This window comes from Phaseolus vulgaris, unplaced genomic scaffold, assembly GCF_000499845.2.
Source record: "Phaseolus vulgaris cultivar G19833 unplaced genomic scaffold, P. vulgaris v2.0 scaffold_112, whole genome shotgun sequence".
NCBI classification, from domain to species: Eukaryota; Viridiplantae; Streptophyta; class Magnoliopsida; order Fabales; family Fabaceae; genus Phaseolus; species Phaseolus vulgaris.
The window spans coordinates 44,328-69,155 of record NW_027174145.1 but is presented as its reverse complement, the minus strand read 5'-3'; the positions used below and the strand labels follow the sequence as shown (position 1 = coordinate 69,155).

At 43.8% G+C, this 24,828-nt stretch overlaps 1 protein-coding gene across 1 annotated transcript; it reads left to right on the top strand.

The window, feature by feature from the left end:
- The first annotated feature begins 2,638 nt into the window (after positions 1-2,638).
- Positions 2,639-3,154, top strand: LOC137817538 (uncharacterized). Its single transcript, XM_068620823.1, has one exon. The coding sequence runs from the start codon at positions 2,639-2,641 to the stop codon at positions 3,152-3,154; it is 516 nt and encodes a 171-aa protein (XP_068476924.1).
- The last annotated feature ends 21,674 nt before the right edge of the window (positions 3,155-24,828 follow it).

Below are 24,828 nucleotides of genomic sequence, written 5' to 3'. Positions count from 1 at the left end.
TCTGCCTCCAGGCGCGAGTCTGGGAACTGGTCTGCTGGTGGTCACTTGGCAATTCCCCACCGATCACCATTCTGGGTGATCTATCCCCCGACCTCTCTGCCGCCTGATCTGTCGGTGGTAACTTGGTTATTGACCACCGATCACCTTTCTTGGCGATCGTCCCCCTACCTCTCTGCCACCTGGTCCACGTGTCACCCTGCGAGTGGTCCACGTGGTTCTCTGATGCTGACGTCATCGACTACCGATGACCGATCGGATCACAAGCCCCCCAGTCTCGAGTCGAGAACTCGTTCTCAGCGAAGAGACTAAGTGGTCGTGCCTTCAGTCCACGTGGCAAGTGGGGCCGCCTCACGTGCCACCTCACGTGCTGCTTCTTTAACGTTTGGACTCCCTCTCTTAATCTCGCGACACGTGGCGCCATCGACGGCCAGCGTTGTGCGTCGCTAGCGCTTCTTTCATTCAAATTGGCACGCCCTTCCACTGTTCCTTCATCTTCTTCATTCGACTCCCAGACTCTCTGCGAACTTCTCTTCTGCGCACCCATCTTTCTTCAAATTCTCTGCTTCCCAATTCTTGCGATCATTCAAAGGTATGGTTTTTCTTTTCCCTGGCCCCTTTTTGGTCATCTTTACCGATTGCATTTATCATTCTAGTTATCATGCATCCATCTTCCCTGTTTTTCTTCTTCTCAACCCGCGCTAGGGTTTTTCTCGTGTTTCCGCCTTGACTTCTGCCTCCCCTTCTTTCTCCTTTACCTGGGCATTTCTCTCTCATTTCCTCTCTCTGTTTTTCACCGAACCATCCATCACTCTCTCCCTTTCTATTTCTGACCCTTCGTTTTCCTCCATTGCAGCTATCTCTCGATGGCTCGCTTGAAGCAGACCGCTCGTGTCATTGCCTCTTCTTCTGGTGCACAGCCCTCCGCGAGTGCACCAGCTTCGCCACCGCCTGTTGTCACCTCATTCCATGACAACGCCAAGGTCTATGACTGGGCCCCTCTGGCGTTGCTATCTGAAACGTCCATCTTGCTACCTGAGGACCATCTTAACTCACTCCTGAGCCACGACCCGGACGAACCCTCGTGTTCCATAGACAGGGAAAACGACTTCCACATCCGAGTCCGCATCCCTCCCCGAGGGATGCCCATTTGCGCTGACGACAGGGCCACCAATGGGGTGCCCTTCGTTTTTGTTTACTCCGCGATCTTCAAAAGGTTGAAGCTGCGACTCCCCTTCACCTTCTTCGAGAAAGAGCTGATGATGGAGTTGAACGTCGCGCCCTGCCAACTCCACCCCAACGCCTGGGCCTTCATCCGGGCGTTTCAGATCCTGTGCAACCACTTTGGGCACAACGCCTCGGTGGAGGTGTTCCTTTACTTCTTTGAGGCGAAGAAACCAGGGGATAGGTTTTGGGTCAGCCTGAACGGGGTTGCTGGACGGGTGCTTCTGGGCCTGTACCAGCAGTCCTTCAAAGACTGGAAGGGCAGATTTTACATGATATCCGCCACCCCACAAAGTCCTCATCTGCTCGAGGGGTACCCCCTCTACTGGGTCCCCCAGGTTCAATTTAAAAAACCCAAGGACCTCGAGACCATGGCCCCCTACGAGCGCGAGCTGTGTGGGCTGCTCCTGGGGGCTAAGTATGACTCCGCTCGCCTCATCAAGGATGAGTTTGATGTGGCTTCTCTGAAAAAATATATAGGTAGTTCTTTCTCTGCTGCCCCTTAGGACACTTATACCTCCTCATGCATGCTCTTATACGTTTCACCTTGCTTGCGTCTCTTAACTGTCTAATTTTCCCCTTTCTTGCCTATGCAGATTCAATGTCAGGGAAAGATAGGAGGTTGGCGGTGTTAGAGCTTGCTAAACGCCGAGTGACCAAAGGGATTGGCTCCTCCTCTTCCACCACTGAGCCAATTGAAGCCCCTCCACTCTCGGTCGCGCCAGCCGAAGGCCCCGAGCAAGGGAAGAAAAGGAAAAGACTGGTGAAGGCTTCTTCGCTTGTACCTGCTGCTGCTGCTGCCTCAGTGGAAGAAGAAAGCTCTGGCTCCCCCCTCATTCACCGCCAGAGGAAGAAGCCAGTGGTCGAGGGGGTCTCGTCTCTCCAGCCTGGAGAGATCGAGGTGGTGGAGGTAGAGGAAGGTTCACCACCTCCCCCTCCCTCTACTCGACCTGCCCCAGAGCCCGCATGCCCACCTTCTCCTTGCCAACCATCGCCCCCAATCTCTCAACCGCCAACTTCCCCCCCAGCAGGCCAATCACCTGGTCCATCCGCTCACCCTGCTGGGGGTGCTTCTGCTCAAAACGAGTGTGCCCCGCCTCCACTACCAATCTCCACCGCAAATGCTGAACATGGTGGGTCCGGCTCGCGCCCAAGCAACACTTGGGCCAACCATGAAAACTTCAGCAGAGTTATCTCCATGGTGCGACAGCACATCAACAACGGGGAGCTCGTCGACTGGAGCGGGGAGGAGATAGATGCACACCTTGCCAAGCAGGTGGTGCTCTCGCTGGAGTTCTCCACCCAGCATCGCAAGCAGAAAGCCCTGGAGAAAAGGGTGAAGGAACTTGAGCACGACAAGGAGTCGCTGCAAAGTGACCTTGAAGCCGCTCAGGGGTCTGTTGAGCTGATGCGAGGCATGGTGGAGAAGGCCAGGAAGGAGTATTTGGTGCAGGTCCAAGAGACCATCAAGATGGAGATCTTGATGGGGCAGACTGTTGGTCCTCTGGACTGCAAGGTGGTAGAGCTACAGGCTGAGAATTCTTCCTTGCGCGAACGGAGTCAGATGGTGGAGGAGTTACAGGCTGAGAACGCCTCCCTACGTCAACAGGATTCTCAGCGGGTGGAGATGCTCAAGTCCGCCAAAGAGGCAACTGCTGCTGCTGAAAGGAAGCTTGAGGAGGCAGTGGGCAAGCTGTCTGAAGCTGCCTCCTCCCTTGCTGCCCTCACCACACAGAGGGATGCTGCAGAGGCTTCGAGGCGAAGTCTGGAGGCGGAGAAAGAGGACTTGATGAACGTGGGCGCTGATTCCCTCATTGATGGATTCGAGCTGGCGCTCGAGCAAGTCCGCTGCGTCCTCCCAGAACTGGACCTTTCACAGTTCAGCATTCATCACTCGGTGGTAGATGGAAAACTTAGGCCTCCTACTCCCTGAATCTCTTCCTTTTTGTAAATTTGACTTCTTCTGTACAAAGCTTCATTCTGTAACCTTACGTTTCTGCACCATTCAACTCATTGTAACTGACAATTGTATGAACATCTCTGGTGATATACCTTGATTTTAACTGCTCAATTTCTCTTTGTATTTTCTTTGAACTTCACTTATCTTTATGTGCGCGACTAATTGTTAGCTAGTTTAGGTTCAGCGCGATCTTGGGCTTTACCTTTCCTTTCGCACACGACTAAGCGTTAACCAGCTTAGGCTTAGCGCGATCTTGAGCTTCGTCTTTTACTTTGCGCACGACTAAGTGTTAACCAGCTTAGGCTTAGCGCGATCTGCTTCTCTGACTCTTTGCGCGCGACTAAGTGTTAACCAGCTTAGGCTTAGCGCGATCTGCTTCTCTTACTCTTTGCGCGCGACTAAGTGTTAACCAGCATAGGCTTAGCGCGATCTGCTTGATCACGACTGGCTATTCCCTCAGCTTGGTGTTTAACAGTCCTCGTGCACTGCTTTGCACTACTAGCCAATTACCGACAACTCATCAGTGATCGCTCTTTAGTCTTTACTTAGCTTTCTCTGTCGCTCTAGCGCTAAGTGCATAAAGGACTTTGACATCGATCGCTCAAAGTGATGCCTCGTCTTGGGGAAAGAAAGTGTTTCTCGCTAACCCCTTTTCCTTTCCCCAAGGTCATCACCCTTTGGCGGGTTGAGTCGCTCATTCCCTGTCTCACTCCTGGGGTGAGAAAGGTTTCTGACTAAGAGTCTTACTGGGCCAATATTGGTGTATGCCAAGTGGGTAAGGACGTTTTGTCAAAACCTTTCCTTTCCCTCCCTTGGTCTTACTAACACCCCTGGCTTTTCAAACCTTTAACTGCTTGCGCTCACACCTGGGGTGAGGAAGACTTAGATCGGTGCCAGTACTTGCGCCTAGGGCAAGTAGGGCCTAACCAATCACCTGCACTTGCACCTGGGGCAAGGAGGATTTTAACTTTAATACTTGAGCACACTTGATATGCTGGAAATTTTTCTTTAATTGGGTGGCCTCGTTAAAAACCCTCTTTAGGGAAAAGAGTGCCCCCTTGTCTGTTCAACTGTTTCCACCACATACAAAGCATGTGTCTTTTAGCGCGAGAACGCCATTACTGTACAACTTTAACTGAAATAAAATTTTAAATGGGTGGCGTTCCACGTTCTGCGGATTGCTCCTCCTTCCAAAGTCTCTAGGCGATAGGCTCCGTTCTCTAATGTCTACACCACTCTGTACGGGCCTGTCCACTTTGGGGATAACTTGTTCTGCATGTCATTCTGATGCGCCTTTCTCATCACCAGATCACCATCCTGGAAGCGCCTGGGCCTCACTTTAGAGTTGTGCCTCCGCTCTACTCTTCTCTTCACAGCTTCAGCACTGACTCTGGCCTCTTCTCGCACTTCGTCTAGCAGATCCAGATTCACCTTACGCTCTTCATTGGACTCTTCAGCAACGAAGTTCAAGAATCTGGGGGAGCTCTCCTGTATCTCTACAGGAATCATGGCGTCTGTCCCATAGACAAGGCTGAAGGGTGTCTCATGGGTGCTGGACTGTGGTGTGGTGTGATAAGACCACACAATTCTGGGGACCTCCTCTGCCCAGCCTCCTTTGGCCTTGTCTAGTCTTCGCTTCAGCCCCCTGAGCAGCACCCGGTTTGCTGACTCCACCTGCCCATTGGTTTGTGGGTGCTCCACTGATGCGAAGACCTGTTGTATCTTTAACTCTTCACACATCTTCCTCAGCTGATGACTTGTGAACTGGGTGCCATTGTCGGAAACCAGCCTCTTGGGTATTCCGAAGCGGCAGACAATGTTCTTCCAGACGAAGTGTTCAACTTTCTGTGCGGTGATGTGTGCAACTGGCTCTGCCTCCACCCACTTAGTGAAATATTCGATGGCCACAATGAGGAACTTCATCTGCCTTGTCGCCAGGGGAAACGGTCCTAGGATGTCAATCCCACATGTATGGAATGGCCACGGGCTATGGATGGACCTCAACTCCTCAGGGGGTGCCTTGTGCCAATCTGCATGCAGCTGACATTGTTTGCATCGCTGAGCAAACCTTATGCAATCTTCCTTCAGCTTTGGCCAGTAGTACCCCGCGCGGAGTACTCTACTTGCCAAAGCGCGACCACCTACATGGCTTCCGCACACCCCCTCGTGCAGCTCAGACATGAGTCTGGTGCATTGCTCGCCGTGTACACAGATCTGCACAGGGTGAGAAAATCCAAATCTAAATAGGCTTCCATCTATGAGAGTAAACTTACTTGAACCCCTCTTTATTCTTTTTGCCTCTGCCAGATCGAGCGGGAGTACACCGTCTTCTAAGTATAGCCGGTATGGCGTCATCCAGGTGTTGGGTTCCTTCTCCGCATGAACCTCCATCGACTCATCGGTCTTTCAGGGTCGCGATCTCACCCTCGGTGCTCTTAGCGTTTCTTGGGTCAACGACCGATGACCGATCGTTAGACGCTCCATTGACTTGCATACGTGAAGCACCTGGTTGTCTGATACGAACGCGCGCGGCACCTTCAGGGTCTCCTGAATGACGGTTCTCTGCTTCCCCCCTTGCCTGAGCTGGCCAGCTTGGCAAGTAGGTCTGCTCGGGCATTCTGCTCTCTTGGCACGTGCACTAACTCAAACTCGGCGAAGGACGTCTTCAGGAGCTGCACATACTCCAGGTAGGCTGCCATCTGGGGGTCCTTTGCTTGGAACTCCCCGGTAACCTGCCCGGTGACCAGTAACGAATCGCTCTTGGCCAGCAGATTTCTTGCTCCCATTTCTCTTCCTAACAACATTCCTGCGATCAGGGCCTCATACTCCGCCTGATTGTTGCTAGCTTTGAAGGCGAAACGGAGGGACTGCTCGATCAGTACCCCATTTGGTCCTTCCAGGATGACTCCCGCGCCGCTTCCCTGCTGATTAGAGGAGCCATCCACCGATAACACCCATCGGAAATTTAGCCCTTCTGCAGGTGTCGCGATGGATGATAGCTCGACTACGAAGTCCGCGAATACCTGCCCCTTGATCGGTCCTCGGGGCTCGTACTGAATATCGAATTCCGACAATTCTACTGCCCATTTGACCATCCTGCCTGCTACATCAGGTTTCTTCAATACGTTTTGGATAGGCAGATCAGTCATCACGACCACTGTGAAGCTGTGGAAGTAATGCCTGAGTCTTCTGGCTGAAAACACCACCGCCAGAGCAGCCTTCTCGAGGGCCTGGTACCTTGTTTCAGGGCCTTGCAGCACCTTACTTACGAAGTAAACAGGCCTCTGGGCCTGGTCCTACTCTTGCACCAGGACTGAACTGACTGCCCTCTCCGTAACAGCAAAGTATAGACGAAGAGGGATGCCTACCTGGGGCTTTCGCAGGACTGGTGGGCTCGCCAGGTACCCCTTTAGCTTGACAAAAGCCTCCTCGCACTCCTGTGTCCAGAGAAATCTGCTGTTGCGTTTGAGACACTGGAAGTATGGGTGACCTTTCTCCCCACCAGCAGACATAAATCGGGACAGTGCTGCCAAGCGACCGGTGAGCTGCTGCACCTCCTTCACCGTCGTTGGGCTCCTCATTGCCACGATCGCCGCACACTTCTCCGGGTTGGCTTCGATTCCTCGCTCTGTCAAGAGGAAACCCAAGAACTTCCCAGCCTCCACACCGAATATGCATTTCTCAGGGTTGAGCTTCAGCCTATACTTGGCAATGGTGGTGAATAGCTCTTCCAGATCAGCTGCATGATGCTTCTTCTCTTGGGACGTAACCACCATGTCATCTACATAGGCGTGTACGTTCCTTCCCAGCATGGGCGAGAGCACCCTATCCATGAGCCGCTGGTAGGTAGCCCCCGCATTCTTCAACCCAAATGGCATGACCTTGTAGCAATAGCAAGACCGTTCCGTCATAAACGCGGTCTTGCATTCGTCCATTGGGTGCATCCTGATCTGGTTATACCCTGAGAAAGCGTCCAAGAAGCTGAGTAGCTTTCCCCCCGAGGCGCTATCAACTAGAGCATCTATACTGGGTAGGGGGTAAGAATCCTTGGGGCACGCCTTGTTGAGGTCAGTGAAGTCCACGCACATTCTCCACTTGCCGTTTGCCTTCTGCACCAGTACCACATTCGCTAGCCACTCGGGGTACTGGATTTCTCTGATATGCCCTGCGACAAGGAGCTTCTGCGCTTCTTCGTGGATCACCTTCCTCTTCTCCTCGTTGAATTTCCTTCTTCTCTGTCGCACCGGTCGAACCATGGGGTCCATCGATAGACGATGGCAGAGGAAATCGGGGTCGATTCCTGGCATGTCGGATGCTGACCATGCAAAGGCATTCATGTGCTTCTCAATCACACCCATGATCAGCCTTCGCTCTTCTTCAATGAGGGATCCCCCCAACTTGAATTTTCTTCCCCTGATGTCCACCTCGACCCATCCTTCTGCTGGGTGGGGCCTTCTCTCACTGGCAAGGACCGCTCTCGCGATCCCTGACCCGCGAGGAGTGATCGTGCCTTCCTCTTCTTCTTCAACTTGGGCTACCTGGGAGCCCCCCACCGCAGCGTTCTCCATCCTCTGAGCGCCTTGTGTCTCCCTGACCGCCGATCGCTCTTCGCGCACGCCTGGTGGTGGTTTTGTGGTGACATGGCACACACTTCTTTTTTGCTTCAAGCTGTTCTCATAACAGCGTCTTGCCTCAGCCTGATCCGACTTGATGGTTATCACGGCCCCTTCCATCAACGGCAGCTTCAACTTCATATGCCTTGTCGATGGTATTGCGCCCAGTCTATTGAGCGTTGGCCTCCCCAACAGGACATTGTACGCAGAAGGGGCGTTCACAACCAGGTACTTTATCTTTTCAGTGCGGGCTGTCGTTCCGTCAGTGAACGTCGTCCTCAGCTCGATGTATCCCCGCACTTCTACCTGATCCCCTGCAAACCCGTAGAGACAACCAGTATACGGTCTTAACTGATCAGGGGACAACTGTAGCTTGTTGAATGTTGGCCAGAACATGACATCCGCCGAGCTTCCTTGATCTACGAGTACTCTATGCACCCGTCTTCCTGCTGTGATGAGAGAAATGACCACAGGGTCGTTGTCATGCGGGACAACGTCCCGTAGGTCAGCTTTCCTGAAGATAATGTCCACCTCAGGGTAATGACTCTCATTCACTGCATCTACCGCCATCACAGATCGAGTGTATCTCTTTCTTTGTGAAGCTGTGCATCCCCCACCAGAGAAGCCTCCAGCGATCGTCTGCACTTCCCCATGCACAGGGACTTCATGTTGTTGCTCTCCGGTTTGGGATCCTGACGCGCGATCACCCTGCGGCTCACGCAGGTAATCTGCTAGAAAACCAGACTTCACCAACTCTGCCAGTTGGTGTCCCAGCGCCAAACAGGAATGAAGTGTATGGCCAAAGGCCTGATGAAACTCACACCATTCATTCTTCTTCCTTCCGAGTACCTTATCTGTCTTCTCTGGTACTCGTAGTCTTGCCGCTACGGCAGGAAGGGCGATGAGATCCGCCAATCCCACCATGAAGTTGTATCTCGGGGGTGCGTTATTCTCCCTTGCACGCCCCTTGCTCTGGTCTTTGCCTGGTGCATAGGGACGAGGTTTTTCCCGCACCTTCTTCCCCTCCTTGGCCTCATGCACCCTGGCTTGTTGTGGCTTTCCTTGCCCTCCACGCGGCCTGGGTGGTGCAGCACTTCCCCTCTTCTCAGAAACCTCTGTTTCTGCCACTATGTGCGCCACCGCACGTCGTCGAATCTCTGCAAAGGTGCTGGGATGGCTCCTGATGAGAGACTCGCTGAAAGGGCCAGGCAGCACACCCTTCTTAAACGCGTGGACCAGCATATCTTCATCTTTGCTGGGCAGTCTAACTACTTGTGCTCCAAAGCGGTTGAGGTAGTCTTTCAGCGACTCACCTTGGTACTGGCGCACGTCGAACAGATCGTAGGACACCACTGCAGGTGCCTTGTTGACGATGTATTGCTCAGTGAAGAGCTTCGAGAACTGAGAGAAAGACGTGATGTGTCCTTCTGGCAGGCTTACGAACCACTCCATGGCGTACTCATAAACATTTTGCAGTAGACAGCGTCTGAACCCCCAGACAGCATCATCTGGGTGTGGAACGCCGTCAGATGCGCTTCCGGGTCTTCTACCCCCTTGAACGACGCCTTGACCCCCACCAGGTTGGGAGGCACCATGGTTCCCATGATCTCAGGGGAGAATGGCATGGGAAATGCCCTTGGAGGTGAGGGCTGCCTAGACGCCCTTTCGTCAACAACGTGCTCCCTCTGCGCCTGCAGCGTCCTTCTCAACTCTTCGTTGACACGATTCAGCTCGTCGTTCCTGCTTTGCGACGCAGCCAACTCCGTCTGCATCCTTTCTTGTTCAACTTTCGACGCTGCAGCGTTATCCTGCAGCGTGCGCACCATTTCCAGGACCTGCGCCATTGTCACAGCTCCTTCGTCAGCGGATGGCGCAGGTGATGGTTGTCTGTTTCTAGGCATCTTCTCTATCAAAGAAACTGATCAAACTCTGGTGAGCTTTAAAACTGTGGTATATATGGGACAACGATTCACTCGAGCCCCACGGTGGGCGCCAAATGATCCTGCCGGCAACTCAAACGTGGAGGAATCGCTTCGTGGCACTCTCTACCCTGTCTTCGCGACTGCGTCTCCTGAAGAATCACCCTCTGAACTTTTCTCTCAGATGTCTTCAAATGTGACCTGCAAAACACACAGACGGCGCCTCTAGCGGCCGTTTGCACTCCGACGATCAAGTTAGTCCAACAGAACCACCAGAAACTGGAAACTAGTAATGTGTGTGTGAGAAAAACTTGCACCCTGTTTTTCGTCTATCTTTTTTCTCCCCCGTACTCTCACTCTGATTCTCCCTTTTATCTCTCTTTCCCTGCTTCTGGGCATAACAGAATTCTGTTATGCTTTTCTGGCATGTGTCAGAACCCTGTCATGCTTTTCAGAGAAAGCGTACCTTCAGAATCAGCAATGGGGAACGTGAGAGTCTGCGCATGTCTGCGCTTGGCTGCGCCTGTCTGTACCTTTAGCGGTACGGAGTGCTCTTTTGTCTGGACCGCACCCCTCTCAGATGATGACACGTGGTGGCCTGCAACTCACATCTAACCACACACGTGTCACTTACTGGAAGGGCTCTAGCGCCTCTCTTTGTCTGCCTAAGTTACGCCCTTGCGGAGTAACTTAGGATGCTTCTCTTACCTGGGTAAATTGCATACTCTTAGGAGAACGTCAGGTGTGGCTGGTCTAGGCGCACTCACCAAACGTTACTCTCTGCGTAGGCGACTTACCCTTCAGGATGACACGCACGTAATGGGTTGAGGGAATCACCAATCACCGACTGGCTTACTAGTTCCCTCAGGCCACTCTCGTGCATGATTCCTTGAGGTGTGCTCATGCGAGGTCCATGCGTAACGCTCTCGCTGGGAACCTTAGTCCCAGTTTAACTGCGTGTAACACGAGACCCCGATGACTGATCAGTGTTTATTCGCTACTCGCGCTCTGCCTCCAGGCGCGAGTCTGGGAACTGGTTTGCTGGTGGTCACTTGGCTACTGACCACCGATCACCATTCTGGGTGATCTATCCCCCGACCTCTCTGCCGCCTGATCTGTCGGTGGTAACTTGGTTACTGACCACCGATCACCTTTCTTGGTGATCGTCCCCCTACCTCTCTGCCACCTGGTCCACGTGTCACCCTGCGAGTGGTCCACGTGGTTCTCTGATGCTGACGTCATCGACTACCGATGACCGATCAGATAAAAAACCAAATCACCCAACTTGGCTAAGCTAAAACCCAACCAAGATCAATTCCTTTTGCAACCAAACTTTTCACACCTCATTTTTTATGCATTTGTGACAATTCCCCACCAAGATTGCACAAACACCATAACTTCACTTATTCACCAATTTTGCTACCAAGGCCAAAAAAACGCAATCCACCAAACTTACCTAAGCCAAAACCCAACCAAGATCAAATCCTTTTGCACCCAAAGTTTTCACACCTCATTTTTTATGCATTTGTGACAATTCCCCACCAAAATTGCACAAAAACCATGACTTCACTTATTCACCAATTTTGCTACCAAGGCAAAAAAAGCCAATCCACCGAACTTCGCTAACCAAAAAGTCAACCAAGATCAATTCCTTTTGCAACCAAACTTTTGACACCTCATTTTTGATGCATTTGTGACAATTCCCCATCAAGATTGCACAAAAACCATAACTTCACTTATTCACCAATTTTGCTACCAAGGCAAAAAAAGCCAACCCACCGAACTTGGCTAAGCCAAAACCCAACCAAGATCAATTCCTTTTGCAACCAAACTTTTCACACTTCATTTATTATGCATTTGTGACAATTCCCCACCAAGATTGCACAAAAACCATGACTTCACTTATTCACCAATTTTGCTACCAACACAAAAAAAAGCCAATCCACCGAACTTGGCTAAGCCAAAACGCAACCAAGATCAATTCCTTTTGCAACCAAGCTTTTCACACCTCATTTTTGATGCATTTGTGACAATTCCCCACCAAGATTGCACAAAAACCATAACTTCACGTATTCACCAATTTTACTACCAAGACAAAACAAGCCAATCAACCCAACTTGGCTAAGCGAAAACCCAACCATAGATCAATTCCTTTTGCAACCAAACTTTTCACACCTAATTTTTTATGCATTTGTGACAATTCCCCATCAATATTCCACAAAAACCATGACTTCACTTATTCACCAATTTCGCTACCAAGACAAAAAAAGCCAATCCACCGAACTTGGCTAAGCCAAAACATAACCAAGATCAATTCCTTTTGCAACCAAACTTTTCACACCTCATTTTTTATGCATTTGTGACAATTCCCCACCAAGATTGCACAAAAACCATAACTTCACTTATTCACCAATTTTGCTACCAAGGCAAAAAAACCCAATCCAGCGAACTTGGCTATGCCAAAACCCAACCAAGATCAATTCCTTTTGCAACCAAACTTTTCAGACCTCATTTTTGATGCATTTGTGACAATTGCCCACCAAGATTGCAAAAAACCATAACTTCTCTTATTCACCAATTTTGCTACCGAGGCAAAAGAAGCCAATCTACCCAACTTGGCTAAGCTAAAACCCAACCAAGATCAATTCCTTTTGCAACCAAACTTTTCACACCTGATTTTTTATGCATTTGTGACAATTCCACACCAAGTTTGCACAAAAACCATAACTTCACGTATTCACCAATTTTACTACCAAGGCAAAAAAAGCCAATCCACCGAACTTGGCTAACCAAAAAGTCAACCAAGATCAATTCCTTTTGCAACCAAACTGTTGACACCTCATTTTTGATGCATTTGTGACAATTCCCCACCAAGATTGCACAAAAACCATAACTTCACTTATTCACCAATTTTGCTACCAAGGCAAAAAAAGTCAATCCACCGAACTTGGCTAAGCCAAAACTCAACCAAGATCAATTCCTTTTGCAACCAAACTTTTCACACCTCATTTATTATGCATTTGTGACAATTCCCCTCCATGATTGCACAAAAACCATGACTTCACTTATTCACCAATTTTGCTACCAAGGCAAAAAAACCCAATCCACCGAACTTGGCTATGCCAAAACCCAACCAAGATCAATTCCTTTTACAACCAAACTTTTCAGACCTCATTTTTGATGCATTTGTAACAATTCCCCACCAAGATTGCACAAAAACCATAACTTCTCTTATTCACAAATTTTGCTACCAAAGCAAAAGAAGCCAATCCACCGTATTTGGCTAAGCGAAAACCCAACCAAGATCAATTCCTTTTGCAACCAAACTTTTCACACCTCATTTATTATGCATTTGTGACAATTCCCCTCGATGATTGCACAAAAACCATGACTTCACTTATTCACCAATTTTGCTACCAAGGCAAAAAAACCCAATCCACCGAACTTGGCTATGCCAAAACCCAACCAAGATCAATTCCTTTTCCAACCAAACTTTTCAGACCTCATTTTTGATGCATTTGTAACAATTCCCCACCAAGATTGCACAAAAACCATAACTTCTCTTATTCACCAATTTTGCTACCAAAGCAAAAGAAGCCAATCCACCGTATTTGGCTAAGCGAAAACCCAACCAAGATCAATTCCTTTTGCAACCAAACATTCACACCTCATTTTTGATGCACTTGTGACAATTTCCCACCAAGATTGCACGAAAACCACAACTTCACTTATTCACCAATTTTGCTACCAAGGCAAAAAAAGCAAATCCACCGAACTTGGCTAAGCCAAAACCCAACCAAGATCAATTCCTTTTGCAACCAAAGTTTTCACACCTCATTTTTTATGCATTTGTGACAATTCCCCACCAAGATTGCACAAAAACCATAACTTCACTTATTCACCAATTTTGCTACCAAGGCCAAAAAAACCCAATCCACCAAACTTACCTAAGCCAAAACCGAACCAAGATCAAATCCTTTTGCACCCAAAGTTTTCACACCTCATTTTTTATGCATTTGTGACAATTCCCCACCAAAATTGCACAAAAACCATGACTTCACTTATTCACCAATTTTGCTACCAAGGCAAAAAAAGCCAATCCACCGAACTTGGCTAACCAAAAAGTCATCCAAGATCAATTCCTTTTGCAACCAAACTTTTGACACCTCATTTTTTATGCATTTGTGACAATTCCCCACCAAGATTGCACAAAAACCATAACTTGACTTATTCACCAATTTTGCTACCAAGGCAAAAAAAGCCAATCCACCGAACTTGGCTAAGCCAAAACTCAACCAAGATCAATTCCTTTTGCAACCTAACTTTTCACACCTCATTTATTATGCATTTGTGACAATTCCCCACCAAGATTGCACAAAAACCATGACTTCACTTATTCACCAATTTTGCTACCAAGGCAAAAAAAGCCAATCCACCGAACTTGGGTAAGCCAAAACCCAACCAAGATCAATTCCTTTTGCAACCAAACTTTTCACACGTCATTTATTATGCATTTGTGACAATTCCCCACCAAGATTGCACAAAAACCATGACTTCACTTATTCACCAATTTTGCTACCAACGCAAAAAAAAGCCAATCCACCGAACTTGGCTAAGCCAAAACGCAACCAAGATCAATTCCTTTTGCAACCAAACTTTTGACACCTCATTTGTGATGCATTTGTGACAATTCCCCACCAAGATTGCACAAAAACCATAACTTCACGTATTCACCAATTTTACTACCAAGACAAAAGAAGCCAATCAACCGAACTTGGCTAAGCGAAAACCCAACCATAGATCAATTCCTTTTGCAACCAAACTTTTCACACCTCATTTTTTATGTATTTGTGACAATTCCCCATCAATATTGCACAAAAACCATGACTTCACTTATTCACCAATTTTGCTACCAAGGCAAAAAAAGCCAATCCACCGAACTTGGCTATGCCAAAACATAACCAAGATCAATTCCTTTTGCAACCAAACTTTTCACACCTCATTTTTTATGCATTTGTGACAATTCCCCACCAAGATTGCGCAAAAACCATAACTTCACTTATTCACCAATTGACACCTCATTTTTTATGCATTTGTGACAATTCCCCACCAAGATTGCACAAAAACTATAACTTCACTTATTCACCAATTTTACTACCAAGACAAAACAAGCCAATCCACCAAACTTGGGTAAGCCAAAACCCAACCAAGATCAATTCCTTTTGCAACCAAACTTTTCACACTTCATTTATTATGCATTTTTGAAAATTCCCCACCAAGATTGCACAAAAACCATGACTTCACTTATTCACCAATTTTGCTACCAAGCCAAAACAAGCCAATCCACCGAACTTGGCTAAGCCAAAACCCAACCAAGATCAATTCCTTTTGCAACCAAACATTTCACACCTCATTTTTGATGCATTTGTGACAATTCCCCATCAAGATTGCACAAAAACCATAACTTCACTTATTCACCAATTTTGCTACTAAGGCAAAAAAAGCCAATCCACCGAACTTGGCTAACCAAAAAGTCAACCAAGATCAATTCCTTTTGCAACCAAACTTTTGACACCTCATTTTTGATGCATTTGTGACAATTCCCCACCAAGATTGAACAAAAACCATAACTTCACTTATTCACCAATTTTTCTACCAAGGCAAAAAAAGTCAATCCACCGAACTTGGCTAAGCGAAAACTCAACCAAGATCAATTCCTTTTGCATCCAAACTTTTCACACCTCATTTATTATGCATTTGTGACAATTCCCCACCAAGATTGCACAAAAACCATGACTTCACTTATTCACCAATTTTGCTACCAAGGCAAAAAAAGCCAATCCACCGAACTTGGCTATGCCAAAACATAACCAAGATCAATTCCTTTTGCAACCAAACTTTTCACACCTCATTTATTATGCATTTGTAACAATTCCCCACCAAGATTGCACAAAAACCATAACTTCTCTTATTCACCAATTTTGCTACCAAGGCAAAAGAAGCCAATCCACCGTATTTGGCCAAGCGAAAACCCAACCCAGATCAATTCCTTTTGCAACCAAACTTTCACACCTCATTTTTGATGCATTTGTGACAATTTCCCACACAGATTGCATGAAAACCACAACTTCACTTATTCACCAATTTTGCTACGAAGGCAAAAAAAGCAAATCCACCGAACTTGGCTAAGCCAAAACCAAACCAAGATCAATTCCTTTTGCAACCAAAGTTTTCACACCTCATTTTTTATGCATTTGTGACAATTCCGCACCAAGATTCAACAAAAACCATAACTTCACTTATTCACCAATTTTGCTACCAAGGCCAAAAAAAGGCAATCCACCAAACTTACCTAAGCCAAAACCCAACCAAGATCAAATCCTTTTGCAACCAAAGTTTTCACACCTCATTTTTTATGCATTTGGGACAATTCCCCTCCAAAATTGCACAAAAACCATAACTTCACTTATTCACCAATTTTGCTACTAAGGCAAAAAAAGCCAATCCACCGAACTTGGCTAACCAAAAAGTCAACCAAGATCAATTCCTTTTGCAACCAAACTTTTGACACCTCATTTTTGATGCATTTGTGACAATTCCCCACCAAGATTGAACAAAAACCATAACTTCACTTATTCACCAATTTTTCTACCAAGGCAAAAAAAGCCAATCCACCGAACTTGGCTAAGCTAAAACTCAACCAAGATCAATTCCTTTTGCATCCAAACTTTTCACACCTCATTTATTATGCATTTGTGACAATTCCCCACCAAGATTGCACAAAAACCATGACTTCACTTATTCACCAATTTTGCTACCAAGGCAAAAAAAGCCAATCCACCGAACTTGGCTATGCCAAAACATAACCAAGATCAATTCCTTTTGCAACCAAACTTTTCAGACCTCATTTTTGATGCATTTGTAACAATTCCCCACCAAGATTGCACAAAAACCATAACTTCTCTTATTCACCAATTTTGCTACCAAGACAAAAGAAGCCAATCCACCGTATTTGGCCAAGCGAAAACCCAACCAAGATCAATTCCTTTTGCAACCAAACTTTCACACCTCATTTTTGATGCATTTGTGACAATTTCCCACCAAGATTGCATGAAAACCACAACTTCACTTATTCACCAATTTTGCTTCGAAGGCAAAAAAAGCAAATCCACCGAACTTGGCTAAGCCAAAACCAAACCAAGATCAATTCCTTTTGCAACCAAAGTTTTCACACCTCATTTTTTATGCATTTGTGACAATTCCGCACCAAGATTCAACAAAAACCATAACTTCACTTATTCACCAATTTTGCTACCAAGGCCAAAAAAAGGCAATCCACCAAACTTACCTAAGCCAAAACCCAACCAAGATCAAATCCTTTTGCAACCAAAGTTTTCACACCTCATTTTTTATGCATTTGTGACAATTCCCCTCCAAAATTGCACAAAAACCATAACTTCACTTATTCACCAATTTTGCTACCAAGGCAAAAAAAGCCAATCCACCGAACTTGGCTAAGCCAAAACATAACCAAGATCAATTCCTTTTGCAACCAAACTTTTCACACCTCATTTTTTATGCATTTGTGACAATTCCCCACCAAGATTGCACAAAAACTCATAAAAACAGCAAGAACACCAAACCAAAACTCAAGAACACAAGCTAATAAAAACAATAGAAAAAGGAGAAAGGAAGGAGAGAAGAAATGCTCATGAAGATGTAAGGAGGATGGATGATCTCGCCACTAGATGTGGGGAATGCTCCTAGATGAGAGTGATGCCGCCATTTGAGGACTCCATTGATCCATCAAGATAAGACTAGAGAAGAAGGCTCAAAGCTCTCCAAAGTTTACTCAAAATTTGAGTAGAGTTTTCTTAGATTAATTCCAATCTGAATTTTACAAAGAACGCACCTCTATTTATAGCCTAAGGTGCTGAAAAACAAAGCTAAGAGGATTCAAAATTTCTTTGGCACCTCCTATTCTACTCCTACACCTATCTACTAATACACCCCCCCTAAAGCTCCTACCTAAAGCCTAAAAGATGCTATACAAAAGAGGTTTCTAAAGTTTCCCTCTAAGCATCTTCACCTAAAGAAATTACAAAAAGAGAAAATAAATGTCCCCTAGCTCCCAAAGCTTTGAACATGCTTCTTGTAATCCTTTGAGGCGGACTTTGACCTCCATGGGCGTCTTCTATTTGTGCCTCCACCTCCTCTTGATCTTGTTCATTGGCCTCGATGTCTTCTATTTAAACCACAGACACTTTTTTTATTTTATTTATCATTTTTTGTGTACTTTGAATTTTTGAATGATTCTTTTTTCTAATCTTTTCTAACACTTTGAATATCACAAATCCAGAATTTCAGAATTTTGCAGTGATTAAATCAATTGGAATAAGGAAAAAAAGTAAGCACTTTTTTCAGAAACAGAGGAATCCTAATAGGAACAAAAAACAGAATTATGAACTAGCAAACACTACAAGAAAATAACAATTTAGTCACTGAATTTAGTGACCGAAAATAAGTGGTTGCAATTTGCGACCGAAATAGCCACCAAATACCTTCAGTGACAAATCTGCGACCGAAATAATGACCGAATGAATTGTTAATGATGTTAGTTAGTTTTGCGACCGAATCAGTGACTGAACATGAGAGTCACAAATGCATCGGTCGCTAAAGTGGTGGCTGTTTTGAATAAATTGGAAAAAATATATCTGCGACCGAATTAGCGACCAAATATGTTTATTTTTTAGCCACTGATTTTCTTTCGGTCGCTAAATATAATTGCTTATTTTCTGCCACCGAATTAGCCACCGAATATGTTTATTTTTTAGTCACCGGTTTTCTTTTGGTCGCTAAAAGTAATTGTTTATTTCTGCCACCGAATCAGCCACTAAATATGTTTATATTTTAGCCACCGATTTTCTTTTGGTCACTAAATGTAACGGTTTTTTTTTGTCACCGAATCAGCCACCAAATATGTTTATTTTTTAGTCACCGATTTTGTTTTTGGTGGCTAAATATAAATGTTTATTTTACTAATACTAAAACTAATAATAATAATAATAAAGGAAAAAGGGAATGACCATTCTCGTTCTTCCTCACTCACTCGCACTGCAACTAGAATTTTAACCGTCAAAAGGACTCAGAATGTTGCAGGCAAAGTCGCTGCTCAGCGCCTCGCTCAGGTCATGGCTTCTTAGACTGCCGCCAACGACGACGATGAGAACGCCGACGATTTATGTTTTCGCTACACTGCTCCCCCACCTCTCTCTCTCTTTCTAGGGCCTCTGCGTCGCGAACGAGAATGACGCAAATCCGTGACACACTCTCATATTCTTACACACTTCCCGCAATTTTTCACAAACTTATAGGGTTTCTTGGTTTTTATACACACAGTAGTTGTTTGCTCTTCATCTCCATATATTCTAATCTTCATCTCTCATTCGAAGCTACTTCATCTCTCAATCGAAGCTCTTATTTGGTATTCGTTTCAATTTGCCCCGATTTGGTTTCTTAAAATTGCTTTTCATTTTCCCCATTTCTCACGCCCTAGATCTCCGATCTCCATTTTCTGAACTGTGGTGCATTTATTTGATGTTTAATCGGAATGAAAGAGTTATAATGGAAGTAGATCTAGAACTAGCCAATGTTCTTTGAGTATAAAAGATCACAGCGTGTGATTGATTGTGCTTTATTTTCTAATATTTTTAACTTTATTTTTTACCTTGTGTTTTGTAGACTATACCAGTTAATCCCAAACCTGTCTTGAATAATTTGACCAGGAAGCCTGTAATTGTGAAACTCAAGTGGAGAATGGTGTACAAGGGTATGATGATTTGTTATGGATAATTTTCTCTATTGTTATTTCATTTCTAAATGCTTCCTTTCAGTTTCCTAAGGTGGTCAAATACTACATGGATTTCATTTTGTTTATTGTCTTCACTGGTTTTTTTTTCCAGGTTATCTGGTTTCTATTAATTCGTATATGAACTTGCAGGTATTCAAGTTAAATTATTATATTTTCAACATCTTGATTTAGTTAATATTTTTTTTTTAATTTTAATTTTAGTTTCTCGTATATTTTTAGTTATTATTATCTGGTGTTGCTTTGGTTTTGTAATATAACTATAACTAAAGTATCACAAACTTTGCCAGTGACAATAGTTTTGGGATCGTATGCTCCTATAATTGATAAGGAATGACATAGATAATAGTTGAAGCTTTGTTTCATGTTTAGTTTTCTTAATAATAATGAATCTTTTTTATAGACATTGGTGTGTTAGCTTTAATTGGATTGTCTAAACCCTGCATTTAGAAGCAAGTTTACTCTGCCACCATTCTTTGATTCTGATTCCATTCACATTATTTAATCTATGACTATTATAAACTATATTGAATATGAACATTGCTGCGAAGTGACATTTTCTCTGCTTACACCTTTCAATTGCATCATCTGGGTTTTCTTACCAACTATTTCCCATTATAGCTTCAGAGGTTAAACCTAATACAATTACTCTCATGCTTTCCTGAATCACTTCAATTTTTCTCCTTCCATCCTACTGAGGCCATGCTTCATATTACATGATCTGCAGACCTTATTTTCTGTAGTTCCAGATCTCAAACCTGCTGGTCCATGCCATGGGGGAGCAGCAGTACCCCCTTAGGCTAGTTTCATCCTCCCAGCTACTATGACTCTGTTCATAATTCTGCAGGAGCCAAGTTCTATAATATGCATTACTGTTCTTTTATTGTTGCATTTTAAGATTGTGATGAATTTTTAACCTACCCTAGAATGTTAATAGGGTAATTATTGCTTCAATTTTTACCTTGGGGTGTCCAGACAAATGGTTCTAATTAAATAGCATGCTTTAAAACAAGTTTCATGCATGGTCACTGTGAAATCCGCAAATTATTTTATTTGTCACTGGTTCACATTCTTTTTATGGTAGAGAATGCCTATTGATCGGCCATGCTTTCTGTTTTTGGTAGGGATTGCCTATTTATTGATCCTAAAGAGCATATGATCCTTGCAGAGCCTTCTTCAAACTCTCAATAACAGATAGAAAGGTATTCTTATTATAATTTATTGTCTAGAATTATGAGCTCATCTTAAAGTGTCAGTTCGTATAATTTGGATTTTATTATTACAGGACAACAAAGCTTATGTTTGAGAAGTACAAGGCACCTGCATTATTTTTGGTGAAGAATGTTGTTAGTGTGAGGCATCCAGTTTTATTTTTCTTGTTGTTTTCCAATGGATTAGGGAAAGATGATAGGGTGATAGTTCTCAATGACATGGAGTCTAGAGTTTTCGAGGTAGCATTGCTACTTAATTCAGTTTTAATGTGTAATCTCATACCATTTTTCTTCATTATCTAATTATTTTCTTGCATCTATTAGGCCTTGGTTCATTTTATATACAAAGACACTGTAATTCTTCATCATCCAAATTAGGTTTCTCTTTCTTGTTTGTATACAAATATGGAACCTGGATTTATTAATACTATTTTAGTGTTGTTGTTACGTCACATTGCATAACCTCTTATGCATTGAAACATGAAGACTTGGCATGATTTTAGTTATTACAAGACTGACCATTAAAACCGAATACTTGTATTTTTAAACATTTTAATTCCTTTAAATGTTCCTTTACAAAAAAAAAATAAAAAAAAATATATAAATATATATATATATATATATATATATTTAGCAATAATCAATTTGATTTCATTTCTTAAATTATGTATTTAAAGTTCATTCCTATTTAGCTTTCCACAATTTGATTTTTTTTTATAAAATGGTCAAAATACTAGTTTAAATAGATATTAATAATACATAAAAAAAAATAGCCACTGAAACCGATTTGGTGGCTATATCTACAAAGTTGTTTATCAAATATGTTGCTATAGGGATCTCCATTTAGCCACCGAATTAGCCACCAAAAGTTTTTTTTTTAATTAATCCACTAGCGACCGAAAAGGGTGGTCGCTATCACCTTTTATTTCAGCCACCGATTTAGCCACCGATTTGTTTATAAAAGTTTGGTCGCTAATTTGATTTCCGAATTTTGGTGACCAAATTTTTTGCGACCGATTTAGCCACTGAAATTTCGGTTGCTACTTTGGTTTCTGAATTTTGGTGACCAAATTTTCTACGACCGATTTAGCCACCGACATTTCGGTTGCAAATTAGCGACCACTTTATAATTCGGTCGCTACACGCTTTGCGACTAGGGTTTTCGCTTCCATCTTTATTTGGTGACTGTTTCGGTCGCAGATACGTTTAGCCACCAATTATAGTGCTTTTAGCGACCGAATTTGGTGGTCGCTAAAAGTGATTTTTTTTGTAGTGAAAGACATAATGGAAAATGATGTATTGGAACTTGTATAGGTCTAGAATACAAGTATGAACTCAATTCTAAAAAGAAAATGCACAAAGGATCAATATCAATTCAGAAAATTATATGACACTAAAGCAAGAAACAATCAAAAACAATAAAAGTACTACTAGAAGTAATGACAACTATGGAATAACATGACTAAGACAAAACTTGACATGATTACAAAATTAAAAGACATATGACAAAAAATAACAACAAGTGAAAGGAAGCTTAAGGTAAACTCTAGGAAGGAGAATGCCATTCCAAAAGAGCAACCATACTCATATGAATAATGAGTGCCATAAACCTTTTCACAAGCACTTGGTGTAACAAAAGAAAAACAGCAAGAAAACTCAATTAACACCTAAAACAGAAACTTAAATTGCAAGAATATTAAAGAGCTCTTGAAATTAAAGTGCACACAACTCAACAATTAAACAAGAAGAACCTAAGACTCATGATACCACATGATGTGATTTCACTAGCCATATAGAGAAAGGTTCTTGACCTTCTTAGGAATCACCTTGAGTTGGACATTATAGAGGCACTTTTCTTAGAGTTGGATCATTGTTCTAAGATAAGAACTCACCAAAAACTAGTACCAAATCCCAAACTCATTTGGATGAACCAATGATAGTCAAATTGAACTGAACAAATGAGCAAGAAAAGCAAAGGAACAAGATGAATGGACAGAATTATAAAACTGCCGAACCAAAAACTCATAAAAACAGCAAGAACACCAAACCAAAACTCAAGAACACAAGCTAATAAAAATAATAGAAAGAGGAGAAAGGAAGGAGAGAAGAAATGCTCATGAAGATGGAAGGAGGATGGATGATCTCGCCACTAGAAGTGTGGAATACTCCTAGATGAGAGTGATGCCGCCACTTGAGGACTCCATTGATCCATCAAGATAAGACTAGAGAAGAAGGCTCAAAGCTCTCCAAAGTTCACTCAAAATTTGAGTAGAGTTTTCTTAGATTAATTCCAATCTGAATTTTACAAAGAAGGCACCTCTATTTATAGCCTAAGGTGCTGAAAAACAAAGCTAAGAGAATTCAAAATTCCCTCCTAATCCTATTCAAAACCGGCGCCTAAACCATGCATGAGGAAGGTGTGACTCTTTCCTTCACTTTGGCACCTCCTATTCTACTCCTACACCTATCTACTAATACACCCCCCCCTAAAGCTCCTAACTAAAGCCTAAAAGATGCTATACAAAAGAGGTTTCTAAAGTTTCCCTCTAAGCACCTTCAGCTAAAGAAATTAAAAAAAGAGAAAATAAATGTCCTCTAGCTCCCAAAGCTTTGAACATGCTTCTTGTAATCCTTTGAGGTGGACTTTGACCTCCATGGGCATCTTCTATTTGTGCCTCCACCTCCTCTTGATCTTGTTGATTGGCCTCCATGTCCTCTTGAGCTTGATCTCCATCACTAATTTTGCTACCAAGGGAAAAAAAGACAATCCACCGGACTTGGCTAAGCCAAAACCAACCAAGATCAATTCCTTTTGCAACCAAACTTTTCACACCTCATTTTGGATTCATTTGTGACAATTCCTCACAAAGATTGCACAAAAACCATAACTTCACTTATTCACCAATTTTGCTACTTAAGGAAAAAAAGCCAATCCACCGAACTTGGCTAAGCCAAAACCAACAAAGATTAATTCCTTTTGCAACCAAACTTTTCACACCTCATTTTTTATGCATTTGTGACAATTCCCCACCACGATTGCACAAAAACCATAACTTCACTTATTCACCAATTGTGCTACCATAGCAAAAAAAGCCAATCCACCGAACTTGGCTAAGCCAAAACCCAACCAAGATTAATTCCATTTGCAACCAAACTTTTCACACCTCATTTTTGATGCATTTGTGACAATTCCCCACCCAGATTGCACAAAAACCATAAATTCACTTATTCACCAATTTCGCTACCATAGCAAAAAAAGCCAATCCACCGAACTTGGCTAAGCCAAAACCCAACCAAGATTAATTCCATTTGCAACCAAACTTTTCACACCTCATTTTTGATGCATTTGTGACAATTCCCCACCCAGATTGCACAAAAACCATAAATTCACTTATTCACCAATTTCGCTACCAAGGCAAAAAAAGCCAATCCACCGAACTTGGCTAAGCCAAAACCCAACCATGATCAATTCCTTTTGCAACCAAACTTTTGACACCTCATTTATTATGCATTTGTGACAATTCCCCACCAAGATTGGACAAAAACCATAGCTTCACTTATTCACCAATTTTGCTACCAAGGCAAAGAAAGCCAATCCACCGAACTTGGCTAAACCAAAACCCTACCAAGATCAATTCCTTTTGCAACCAAAGTTTTCACACCTCATTTTTTATGCATTTGTGACAATTCCCCACCAAGATTGCACAAAAACCATAACTTCACTTATTCACCAATTTTGCTACCAAGGCAAGAAAAAGTCAATCCACCGAACTTGGCTCACCAAAAACTCAACCAAGATCAATTCATTTTGCAACCACACTTTTCACACCTCATTTTTTATGCATTTGTGACAATTCCCCACCAAGATTGCACAAAAACCATAACTTCACTTATTCACCAATTTTGCTGCCAAGGCAAAAAAAGCCAATCCACTGAACTTGGCTAAGCCAAAACCCAACCAAGATCAATTCCTTTTGCAACCAAACATTTTACACCTCATTTATTATGCATTTGTGATAATTCCCCACCAAGATTG